Source organism: Bombina bombina, chromosome 4 (genome assembly GCF_027579735.1).
Source record: "Bombina bombina isolate aBomBom1 chromosome 4, aBomBom1.pri, whole genome shotgun sequence".
Taxonomy (NCBI): domain Eukaryota; kingdom Metazoa; phylum Chordata; class Amphibia; order Anura; family Bombinatoridae; genus Bombina; species Bombina bombina.
In genome coordinates this window covers 774,384,585-774,398,108 of record NC_069502.1, presented here as the reverse complement: position 1 = coordinate 774,398,108, position 13,524 = coordinate 774,384,585, and the positions used below count along the sequence as shown (strand labels likewise).

At 32.5% G+C, this 13,524-nt stretch overlaps 1 protein-coding gene across 1 annotated transcript in view; it reads left to right on the top strand.

Annotated features, from left to right (window-relative positions):
- The window catches only part of LOC128657846 (pecanex-like protein 2), a 629,457-nt gene that overhangs the window by 328,248 nt on the left and 287,685 nt on the right, over nt 1–13,524 (top strand). The window contains 1 exon segment of the mRNA XM_053712268.1: nt 12,591–12,732. Coding sequence (XP_053568243.1) covers nt 12,591–12,732 — 142 coding nt within the window.

Below are 13,524 nucleotides of genomic sequence, written 5' to 3'. Positions count from 1 at the left end.
TATGATGCTCTGGGAGTTCAATCTCGAGCAGACTATATTCAGGCGGTTCTCGGCCAATAATGTTGACTGTGCAACATACAGTAATTTTTTTATATATATATATATATATATATATATATATATATATATATATATATATATATATATCATCGTCTTGCCATTGATTGAAAGTGGTTATTTTTGTTGATTGCTGCAATTGTTCAATGTAAAGTTGATGAAACACATGTTTAATAAAATATCTTGAAATACATTTCTTGGGATGTACACTTGACTCTGTTCTTATTTTTAAAGTTATAGCAATAACATTTTGTAATATGTGTTTAACTTCTATCTAGGCTTTTGCAAACTGCCCCCTTATTTCAGTTCTTTAGGCAGACTTGCATTTTAGCCAGTCACTGTTAACTTCCGGATAACTTAACGTGCATGAGCTCAATGTTATTTATATGAAACACATTAACTAATGACCTCTAGTGGTCTAAATTATTTCTGATTACAGGCAGTCTTCAAGGTCTAAGAAATTTGCATATTAACTTCTTAGGCTTATTTTTCAACTTAGAATACAAAAGAACACGTCACATTTTTTTTATTAATTATTATTTTATAAAGTTAAAACAATCATTTATAAATATTCATTTATTTATTTATTTGTTTCACTGTCACATTGAACTAATATATTAAAAAAAAACTAGATTGCTATCATTTTTTGAAGTAGCAGCAATGCACTACAGGTTTAGAAATGAATACATGTGTTTCTCTCCCTCTCTGTCTGTCACTGTCTGTCTGTCTCTGTCGCTCTCTCTTGCAATCTCTCTCTTTCTTACAATCTCTCTCTTTTGCACTCTCTATTCTTATAAATATTGAGAAATAGAAGGTTTATTTACATGTGCACCCTTCACTTCTTCACAGTTTTCTGGATTTAGAGCTTACATTGTGTGGCAGTTTTAGGGGGACACATGTTTTTTAAAGAACCTTGACAAGGTACCTGTGCTTGTACCATTTGTCTAAATGTATTAACTAACACTTCAATTATTGTTTTTCATCTTAGCTCAAAGATTGTGAGTGAGTTATGTATTTTCTATGCGTGTTTATTTCAAAATTTCATGAGGATTTTTCAATATGTACTTGAGCACAGGCCTGTCCGTGTTTAAAGTGACATTCAACACCCGATTTATATTCAATAAAAGATCTGTAATTCTTTGTATTACACATTCCCCTTTTTACCATTAACAACAATGTTAGAGTGATAAAGTTTTTACCTCTCTGATTATCTTTTATATAAGCATATTCTGACAGGTTACTGATAAAATGTCATTTTATTCTTAAACTATTGAGTTCCATTTTATAAAAACCAATTAATTTTCTATAATTTTAATATATATATATATATATATATATATATATATATATATATATATATATATATATATATATATATATATATATATATATATACATTAATAGATATATTTATTTTATGTTATTAATATTAAATGCTCTATTTGATTTTAAAATTTCATTGTTGATGTTCTCTTTCCTTTTCTTTGAAAATGTCATATAATTATGAAATATGAGAATGAATACATTTACACAATTTAAATACATTTCAAATTACTTGACTATCACATGTTAATTATGAATCATTAAATTATAATTATTGATTTGTGTAACCTTTATTATAAGTGAGTTGTTTATGCAAAAGGTCAATATCATATATTTAAAAATAATTTTAAAAAAATTATATGGAGTAGATTGAACCTTTAATAATCAGAGTAAAGAATATCTTACACATGCATTGAATTTGATCATTAATCATTTGTAACATTTGTAATATGTGAATAAAGTAAGAACAAACAAACACATTTATTCTGAATAAAAATATTTTATTACATATTTTGATTAAAAACAACAAATTAACAAAATAAATAAGGACAGACATAATAAAAAAATTAAATGAGCACATTAAAAACCCTAATAAAATGAGCAAATTAAAACACCCTAATCTTTTCTTTTTTTGGGTGATAGAGAGAGGGGGGGAGAGCTCTACCTTGTTCCCCTTCTCCCAAACGTTAAAAACAACTGACGATTAAAAATATGGTTGTCTTTGTCTGCCCTCTCCCAACGCTGGAGTTCTCCCTGCTCTACAGCTGCCCTGGCCCTATCTACTTCTAATCTCTCCCTATCAAAATTTAGTCTATCACTATCCCTCTGCCTTTCGTAAAAAAATCTATCTCTCTCTAATTCTAATCTTGTGCTATCCTTCATCCATTCATATTCAAATCTTTTTCTCTCTAAATCTATTCTAGCTGATTCTATTCTCAACCTTTCCCTCTCTAAATCTAATCTTTCCCTATCTACTATAATGCCCCTCTCTAATATCTGCCCCTGTTGCTCAATAGATGATCTTAATGCCCCATGCAACTCAAGGTGATCATCCCGGTACTGCCTGGCCAGATGTAACATTTGATTAACTGCCTCATCATCATTGATGGGAGGCAGTTCGTGGCCAGGATCAGCATGGCCATGAGCTGATGGAGCATGAGCAACAGGTGCAGGAGGGGCACCAGGGTCCAGAGCAGCTGGGTCTTCTGGGTCAGGAGGGGCAGCACAGCTGAGAGCCTCCAAATCCGATGTCCCCTGGGAGATTCCCTGCTCCTGTGATTCTGGATATTGGGTCTCTCCCAGGGACTCCTCCTCTGTCACAATAGCTCTCAACTGTCGAACATAACCGCCGATCTCCTCTGAAACATTAAGTGCATGTTCCACATCTAAAGAAATGTGAATAAAAAAAATATTGTAATCCAACGTAATGTAAAGTGAAAGATTAAAGACATATGAAATTAAACATATATCTTCCCTGATTCCTATCAAGATTGTAAATATAAGACACTCTATTTTAACATGAACAATTTGGATAGTTAATGTTATCTTAAATGGATTAAAGAATTAAAAATGTTGCTATATAAATGTTTGAACAAAAGTGCTTATTATAAAAGCTATATCATTTTCAAAAGTGTACTTAAGTATTCACCGTGCACCAGCATTTGCAACACAGCACTTTTCTTAATTGAACATTTTCAAAATCTGTTTAGACTGTTTCTTAATCACTGACATGATTAAAAGCCCCACTGGTGCTGTTAGAAGCTTGAGTATTGACAATGCTGTTGTACTACTGAGAATATCTTGTTCTGAGCCACATGGATGTGCATGTCCAAACATAATTTTTTTAAATTAATAGTTAGATTGTAACATCGATATATATATATATATATATATATATATATATATATATATATATATATATATATACTGTGTATATATATATATATATATATATATATATATATATATATATATATATATATATATATATATATATATACATACAGGGAGTGCAGAATTATTAGGCAAGTTGTATTTTTGAGGATTAATTTTATTATTGAACAACAACCATGTTCTCAATGAACCCAAAAAACTAATTAATATCAAAGCTGAATAGTTTTGGAAGTAGTTTTTAGTTTGTTTTTAGTTATAGCTATTTTAGGGGGATATCTGTATGTGCAGGTGACTATTACTGTGCATAATTATTAGGCAACTTAACAAAAAACAAATATATACCCATTTCAATTATTTATTTTTACAAGTGAAACCAATATAACATCTCAACATACACAAATATACATTTCTGACATTCAAAAACAAAACAAAAACAAATCAGTGACCAATATAGCCACCTTTCTTTGCAAGGACACTCAAAAGCCTGCCATCCATGGATTCTGTCAGTGTTTTGATCTGTTCACCATCAACATTGCGTGCAGCAGCAACCACAGCCTCCCAGACACTGTTCAGAGAGGTGTACTGCTTTCCCTCCTTGTAAATCTCACATTTGATGATGGACCACAGGTTCTCAATGGGGTTCAGATCAGGTGAACAAGGAGGCCATGTCATTAGATTTTCTTCTTTTATACCCTTTCTTGCCAGCCACGCTGTGGAGTACTTGGACGCGTGTGATGGAGCATTGTCCTGCATGAAAATCATGTTTTTCTTGAAGGATGCAGACTTCTTCCTGTACCACTGCTTGAAGAAGGTGTCTTCCAGAAACTGGCAGTAGGACTGGGAGTTGAGCTTGACTCCATCCTCAGCCTGAAAAGGCCCCACAAGCTCATCTTTGATGATACCAGCCCAAACCAGTACTCCACCTCCACCTTGCTGGCGTCTGAGTCGGACTGGAGCTCTCTGCCCTTTACCAATCCAGCCACGGGCCCATCCATCTGGCCCATCAAGACTCACTCTCATTTCATCAATCCATAAAACCTTAGAAAAATCAGTCTTGAGATATTTCTTGGCCCAGTCTTGACGTTTCAGCTTGCGTGTCTTGTTCAGTGGTGGTCGTCTTTCAGCCTTTCTTACCTTGGCCATGTCTCTGAGTATTGCACACCAGTGATGTTGCAGCTCTGAAATATGGCCAAACTGGTGGCAAGTGGCATCTTGGCAGCTGCACGCTTGACTTTTCTCAGTTCATGGGCAGTTATTTTGCCCCTTGGTTTTTCCACACGCTTCTTGCGACCCTGTTGACTATTGTGAATGAAACGCTTGATTGTTTGATGATCACGCTTCAGAAGCTTTGCAATTTTAAGAGTGCTGCATCCCTCTGCAAGATATCTCACTATTTTTGACTTTTCTGAGCCTGTCAAGTCCTTCTTTTGACCCATTTTGCCAAAGGAAAGGAAGTTGCCTAATAATTATGCACACCTGATATAGGGTGTTGATGTCATTAGACCACACCCCTTCTCATTACAGAGATGCACATCACCTAATATGCTTAATTGGTAGTAGGCTTTCAAGCCTATACAGCTTGGAGTAAGACAACATGCATAAAGAGGATGATGTGGTCAAAATACTAATTTGCCTAATAATTCTGCACTCCCTGTATATATATATAAAAATATATATAAACATCTATTTATGCGATAATGCCAATGTTTGTATAAGTTAAAGGAATATTCAAATCTTGGCGGCGGAGGAGAAGCTGTGGATACTGACGGGCAATAGTAGTGTTTCATCACCTTCATTGGCAGCAGCAGCAGCTGTACCTGCAGCAGCAGCAGCACTGGTAGATGCTTGAAAAAATTAAACCATGAATTAAACATAATCGTACATCATAATCTCAATAAAAAAAAAATTAATTTAAAACATTTTGCGACATAAAAAATGCATGTAATAGAACTTTAATTACCTGCCAACTCATCAGTATCATGCCCAACCAACTCCAGACCAAGCGTCATATTTGTCCCCAGCTTCTCCAACAGCTGAGTCTCGTATTCGGAGAGCTCAGCTGTATACGGCATGCCACCACCTGTAGAACATGCAGACTGCTTCTCCCTGGCCAGCTTGGCCTTCAAGATTCTCTTAATGTCAGAGAATCTTTTCTTACATTGCTCCACCGATTTTGCATGAGTGCCTTCAGCGGAAACACTGCCAGCTATAGCTCTCCAAATTTCTTGTTTTTTGAAAAGCGAGGTCTGTTGGGCTTTGGAACCAAAAATAAAATCATAGTGCTTTAAAACAAGGGTAACTAAAACTTTATTCTGATCAAAATTAAATTGAACATTTCTCCCGGACTTTGTCTTTCCAGACACCATATCCAAAAAGAAATAATAAAGCACACAAAAGTCGCAATAATAATATAAGAAAACAATGAAAGGAAGACCTACAGCTCTTATCAAAGTTTATTAGGACTTAATAGACTCCATTTTCAATTCCCTTTTATAGATAGTTAATACATAGACAATCAGCCGTTAACAATTAGACAATCATCAATTAAACTTTTACAGTATTAAAGAGTACATCTTATTTATAATGCCGTCATTGATGTCGCTTGGTTAATATAATCCTCAAATGTCAACTTTATACAAAATTAACAATAATGATCTATTATTGTGATGGTTGTGTCGCAGTTAACTAATATTAGCGATTGATTTTAGAGTTCAAGATGGTGTGATCTAAATTATTTAGTGACGGTGAATTGGTCATCCTGGTCTACGGGATGGACCGCTGTTTCACACGGATTATGTGAGTGAGGGGTATTGTCCACGAGGAGAGGGATCGCATCATTAATTTTTTTACAATACTCTTAAGATGCCACAATACAGATAATCCTATTATCAAATGTATATTTAAAAGGCCCTTATTTGTGTGGATAAATAAGTTATTCGTTGTTAATGTAGAGATAATAATACATTTTATTTTATTGTCAGTCAGTCATTGGTGACGCATATACAGTAATATGATTGGTTTAAAATGTTTGTGTATTACATAGCAATCTTCATAAACACATGATAAATATAATCCGCCAACTAAATATTAATAATTTGTTTCCACTTTCAATAACCAATCAGATTTCTCTGTAATTGGTATATTTGTGTCGCACTTAAAAATTATTTTACATAATTTTTTTGAGTACAAAAAAACCACGAGTTTCATGGATGGTGAATTATTAATTTTGGTATATGGGATGGATCGTTACTTCCCTAGGCGGAAAGGAGGTGTGCGAGGGATCGCCCATGAGGACCGGGACAGCATCGTCTACGAGATGATGCGGCGTATGAGAAGGGTGTCGGCGATCAGTAGGTCACGTCGGAGTTGTCTCTGGAGGTTTTTGGACCTTAGGAAACACCAAAATGAGCAATACCAGGACTAACGATTGCTCATTCGAGCCTGTAAATATTACTTATAATATTGTGTATTGTACTTATAAATTAAGTATATTTTAATGACGCAGATCCAAAAAATGTCATTCATGATAGAGTATTGAATTTTAAATGACTTTGTAATGTAATCATATTAAATTTATTTTATTCTGTAAATGTCTTTAGTTTAAAATCAAAGAATATAAGTTTTGTTGCAGGCCTATTTTAATTTCAAAACCTTTTTCTTTTTTTTTTACTTATGGCAGCCAACAATTTTATGTCATTCACCACTCAAAAAGTTCTGTACAGGGTCAATAAAATAAAATTGTATTCCTCCTTAGCTTATAAACATATTTTTTTTTTTTTTTTTTTTAAAAAAACAGACATATAAAGAATAGAAAAGGATAAAACAAGTAAATATGGTTGATTAAAAATTCATACTCTATCATAATCCTTAAAAATGCTAAAATAAAGTTTATATATATATATATATATATATATATATATATATATATTGCATGTAAATATGTAAATATATATATATATAATTTTAAATTGTTTGTTATTTTCATCATAAGAAATAAAGATTACATGCATTGCAGCTGCAGATACATTACACAAAATAAAAATATCACTTGGATCTAATCTGGACGTACAACTTTATATTTTCACAGATCTCAGGTGGCCGAGAGACAGAATCTCCCGGTACGTCAGGCCAGTGTCAATGGCGACACCAAGGAGCAACCTCTCTACTCCCCTGCTGCCATTGACACTGCTTGAGGGTCGTCCAGACGAGGACTCAGGGACAAATATGGAAGTCCCTGATATCCAAGGTAATTTTCATGTATAAAACTATGTTTGCCGTATTTAACATTCAATTTTTTTTTATTTATACAGGTTCATTCAGGGTGCAGGTTAATGTAATGGATTGTATTTGTAAAATTTAAATGTTTCTACCAGTTTTTCAACAACAATTTTGTGTATAATATAGGCCTTGTCACATATTCCTCATACTAACAATGGGGTTTTTTTGTGCTTCATCTCTGACAAACAACCAAGTACCGGGGGAGGATCCAGCACCAGCCTTGTCGCTGGCGCTACCAGAAGAAGAGGAGGTGGCTAGAATTGAATGTAAGAAAAATTAATTTTAGGTTTTAAAAATTGTATCTTGATAATGAATGTATATAACATATTTTCTTTTGGTCTTTTTATAGATCTGGATCAGGGCACACAGATAGAGCCCTTTATGGCCGAGATATTTCACCAGCTGGCGGAGGGGCTGGATATTGTTTCCCGGGCTGTGCGGGCCATGCAGGAGGCCATGGCTAATATTGCATTAAATTGTATTTTTTTATTTAAAAAAAAAATAATAAAAAAAAAATAGTTTTATAATAAATATATATTTAATCAAAATTATTGTGTAGCTGTATTCATTTAAATATTATTTTCAAGTGACATGAAAATAAAATATATTTTGAAAGATGTATAAATAACATGCAATGTGGTAAATTATATATTTGTTTAGATATATATATTTTTTCAATATTTCATTTCTCTTCATCTTTTAAATAAAATTTGATGAAGAACATATGCAGATACACTATATAGCTGCTGATTGATGACTGCACATAGATACATCATATGATTGACTTGCACATGTGCATTGCTATTTCTAGTAAAAATGGGTATCTGAGGATTAAAGTGAAACTGAACACCAATTTTATCTTTCATGCTTCAGATAGTGTACAATTTTAATAAACTTTCTAATTTACTCCTATTGTCAAAATTCAATCATTCTATTTGTAGCTTTATTTGAAAATAAAGAATGTAAGTTTATAAGCAGGCCCAATTTTGAATAAAAACCTAAGTTGACCTTGCTGATTGAACAGCACCAATAAAATAGTGCTGTCCATGGTGGTTCAACTGAATTTATCCGGCTCCTCAGCCTAGATGCCTTCTTTTTCAAACAAAGATAACAATAGAACGTATTAAAATTGTTAATAGGAGTAATTCATAAAGTTGATTTCAATTGAATGTTCTATCTGAATTCTGAAAGTTAATAAATGTGCTTAGTGTCCCTTTAATAAAAGTTAAACATTTGTACTGTTGCTTGAGATTATCTTCTATGATATTGGTGTCCCTTTAATTTAAAAAAGAAATATATTGTTATAAAAACCAAAAAAAAACCCCATATATCTTTACATAGATATATACATAAATACATCTATCATTATATTTACATTTATATAGATACATATGTACATACATTCATATAAATATATCAAGGAATATATATGTTCGATGCTGCAAGACAATGAAGCATATAACCTAATAAAAGTCAATTACAAACTATTAAATATGTATACCCTTCAAAAATCAAACAATATTATTGCTCCACATTTGGTGCAATAGTAGATATAGGGATAAAAATGAAAAATACATTGCTACTGATGGATTATGCTACAACTTTGTCTCTCATTACAAATCAAGGGGACAATATTATTTCTACATATTTTGTGCAAAGTTTTGCCCCTAACTTGTCGCACTAATAGATATAGAGATAAAAATGAAATAAATACACAACAGGCACCAATTAGCAGCTAGCTCCCACTAGTGCAACTTACATTTTCACTTTCCTATCCCTTTAAAATAGCTATAGATTTCAAATAAATACATATGATACTCTGATTACATGTTATTTTTGAAATTATTCCTGCTCAGAATAATAATACATTTACAATATATACATATAGTCGTATAAATAAACACAGAGAGATGACAGACAACATTGTTTAGAACAAAAAAAGGAACATGTAAATATGTTTTCAAAAGATTTCTGACATAACAAACACACACACACACACATATATATGTGTATATACATACTAAAATATGTATGTCCAATCTTAAAAATAATTCTAATAATTCACTCTCCACTTTGCACCAAATATCAAATATGTCGCTACTTGCTATATTTGCAATTAGTCCTTCTCAGAAAAAGAATACATTTACACTATATACAATAATGTGCTGAAGAGAAATGTGCTTGTTCGTGGACAGTATTGAAATGGTATAAATAAATTTGGGAAAAGCCGGAATAGCCAGCGACATTGATGACTGTTAGTTAACACCAGTCCGATGCTCTTCGCACTGTACTTGAAGTGCGTGTTTTTGATGGCTTTTTTGATAAATAAGGAGATCGTATTCAGATCCGCGGCCGCGATGTTTTGTGAGTGTATTGACGCCCGCTAATGCAACATAGTTGATGCTTTGATAAATAGGCCTCTCAATCTGAATCATAAAGTAAAAAATCTGGGTTTAGTATCCCTTTAATGTAACTCATGTCGGGTTAGCGCACATGAAGAATTAGTTTTGTGCATATAACTATGACAGGAGTACAATAATTCTTCATGTGCTCTAACCGTACATGAGTTATATTAAAGGGACATGATAACCAAATTTTGAAACACTTGAAAGTGATGCAGCATAGCTGTAAAAAGCTGACAATAAAATATCACCTGAAAATCTCTATGTAAAAAAGAAATATATTTTACCTCAAAATGTCTTAAATGTTCACACCCCATTTTAAAGGACTTTAAGCAGCAAATCATTATGCCTGTCCCGGGACCTGCAAGGGAGCGTGCCTCATACAGACTCATGTTATTTCACTATTCAGTTTAAGGAAGTTTACTATGAAATCTCATGAGATCACAGTTCATGACCTCAACACTGCTGATGTTGATTGGCTGCTGTTCATTTCTTCCTTCTTCTTTTTTTTACCTGCAGCTGTGCAGTAACTGAAAGATAACTTTTTACAGAGCACTTACTCTGGTGAGCTAAAGAAATGTTGAGGTAAAATATTTTCTTTTTTTGCATAGAGATGTTCAGGTTATATTTTCCTGTCAGCTTTTTACAGCAAGGCATCATCAGTTTCAAGTGATTTAGCATATAAGTATTATGTCCCTTTAAGGTAAGTTATGTATTTATTTAATATAAAATATTTAAAAATATTATTAATTTAAATAATTATTATAGATGTACTTACAACTTCTAATAAATTTGGCTGATAATATCTATCGTTTTTACAGTATCTATAATAATTATTAATAATTATTAATATTTTTAATATGTTATATTAATTATCTACATAATGTGCCTTAAAGGGACAGTTAACCCAAAAACTTTCTCCCCTTTAAATTATTCCCAATGATCCTTTTTACCTGCTAGAGTGTATTAAATTGGTTGCAAGTAGCTCCTTCTATTTCAGCATTTGAAATAGCTGATTTAGCTTGTGGTTTCCCAACCTATACTGAAAGTTTTGATACTGGAGTATATGCTATTGACAAGCCTAAGTAAACACAGTCAGCAGAAGAAGTTACACTCTCAGTGGGGGTGCAGGATAGTTAAGTAATAAAATGATAATTTTCCATTGTTCTTTCTTTGTATTGAGCTATGGTGTTCCAGACAATTATAAGATAAGGAAGCAAGTCTGTGTACATAAAAGTGATAACATAAAGAGATCTGATATTACCTGAAGCTCAACCCATTGTATTAGGCTGTGGTTTTAAAGCACAAAACCAGCTACTTCATATACACAAATAAACCTGAAAATGCAATTTCTCAAATATTTTATACTCTGCAGGTAGTATAATCAGTCATGTAAAATACATTAATGGAAAAACAATTTTACAGTGTACTGTCTCTTTAAGATAACTAATTCTTAATATGCGCTAACCCTACACTGCATTGGACCTACAGTTGGAAACCCGAAGCATGTTACGCATATTTTACATTCCAGTGTTCTTCACATTGTTGCAAACACTACTTCTAGATGAATAAGGCTGTTACTGAGCTTACCTAGAAAACTCTTTAACAAGGAATATGTGGAGAACTAAGTAAAATTGATAGAAGAAGTAAATTGCATGCACTACCTGTGTCCCTTTAAGTTGAGACGTGCTGACAAATCTCTATTTTAGCAGATTATACAAAGCTGTGTAAGGTTATTAGGTCAGTACAAGGTTTAATTGGTTTGCCAGAGGATTTTATTTTTTTGAGGAATGGACTGGTAAATGGCAAATGAGATTTAATATTGGTAAATGTAAGGTTCTACATTTTGTAAGAAAAAATATTCAGGATATCTATTATTTAAGTGGGACTAGGAGGAAAAGGATTTATGCAAATGTATAGATAACAAGCTAAAAATTAGTGTGCAAATAGGATAACAACATGTATTAAACGAGGTATAAATGCAAGGGAAGAAAGCATAATTCTGTTGCTTTATAAATCACTGCTAAGACCTCATCTTGAGTATGAAGTGTACTTCTGGGGACCAATTTTAAAAAGGGCATTAGCATTAGAAAAAAAATAAGAGTAGGGCCACAAAATGAATAAGTGAAATGGAGTATTTAAATTGTGAAGAGATGTTAGCTAAATTGGGTCTGTTTACTCTAGGGAAAAAGGGACTTGAGAGATGATATGATTACTTTATATACATATATTCAAGGCCCATATACAGAGTTGGCGGAAACACGGTCTATTCCAAGGTAATTTGTGGCTTGCCCGAAACACATGCCTGGATTTGGACTGCTACAGATCTTTTATGAATAAGAGACATTAGGGGTAGATTTAACAAAGGTCGAGTGGACATGATTCGCTGTAGTGAATTATGTCCGCTCGACCTAGAGGTTTCTGTATTCCAATGCCAGTATTGTTTTATTAATGATTAAACTTGCTTTATAATTTAATTATATACAGTGAGTTTATGGTTACTGTAATATTATATGACACATTTCTGTTTTTGTGTTCTCAACTTTTCTTGAGTTCTGTCAATTTATTTTTCAGTGTGATGTTGTTAGGTTTTACATTGTTAAACTCTAACATTATATATAACACTTTTTTTTTCAGAAGCAGCAAAGTTGATGTGGTTTGAAAAACTTTATGTATGTCTTCTGTGTTTTGAGAAATACATCTTGTACCCATCAATAATTTTACATGCTGTTACAGTTCATGCTTTTTCAATCAGCAAACACAAACGATTTGGAATACAGTAAGTAATTTTAAAAATAAATCAATATACTTAAATTATTTTTTCACTTTTTATTAACTTTTGATAAACATGGTGTAAATGTTAGTTTTAACATTATTCACTGTCTAAAATACCTGTTATGTACAAAAGTTTAGCAGGGACTATGTTTAAATAAAAAAAATACAACATACAGATTAAGAAAATGTTATAGTAAAAATCTTTTACCTCATTAAGGGCTAGATTACGAGTGGCTTGCTAACAGTTACGTGAGCAAAAGAGGTTTATTGCAGGTGTTTGTACGTCTCTGGTGTAGCGCTCGTATTGCAACTTTTACAAGTTGAAAGTAAACACAATCGATTGAGCGCAATTGAAGTTAACACACGTAGGGATAGCGCGTCCTCAGATTTCTGGTTAAATGTTTCAGAAAACAAAAAAAGTTACACAAAACACATCAAAAATATATTTAAAACTCAAAAATAACACTGTAATAAAAATTATGTAAGAACATGTTATAAGGGCTCAATAATATGAGGTCTCAGGTGTTCAAAAAGAAAAAGGCATGCAAAGGGCTTTGCATACATACATACATATACCTGTCTAAAGATGTTTATGTATGTATGTAAGTATGTATATATATGTTTGTGTGTGTGTTTGTATGTATTTGTGTGTAGAGATGTATTTATGTATTTATATGTGTATAAATGTATTTACAGATACACACATAAATACATGAGTACAAACACATATACATATACATGCACTTATACATATATATATATATATATATATATATATATATGTATATATATATAT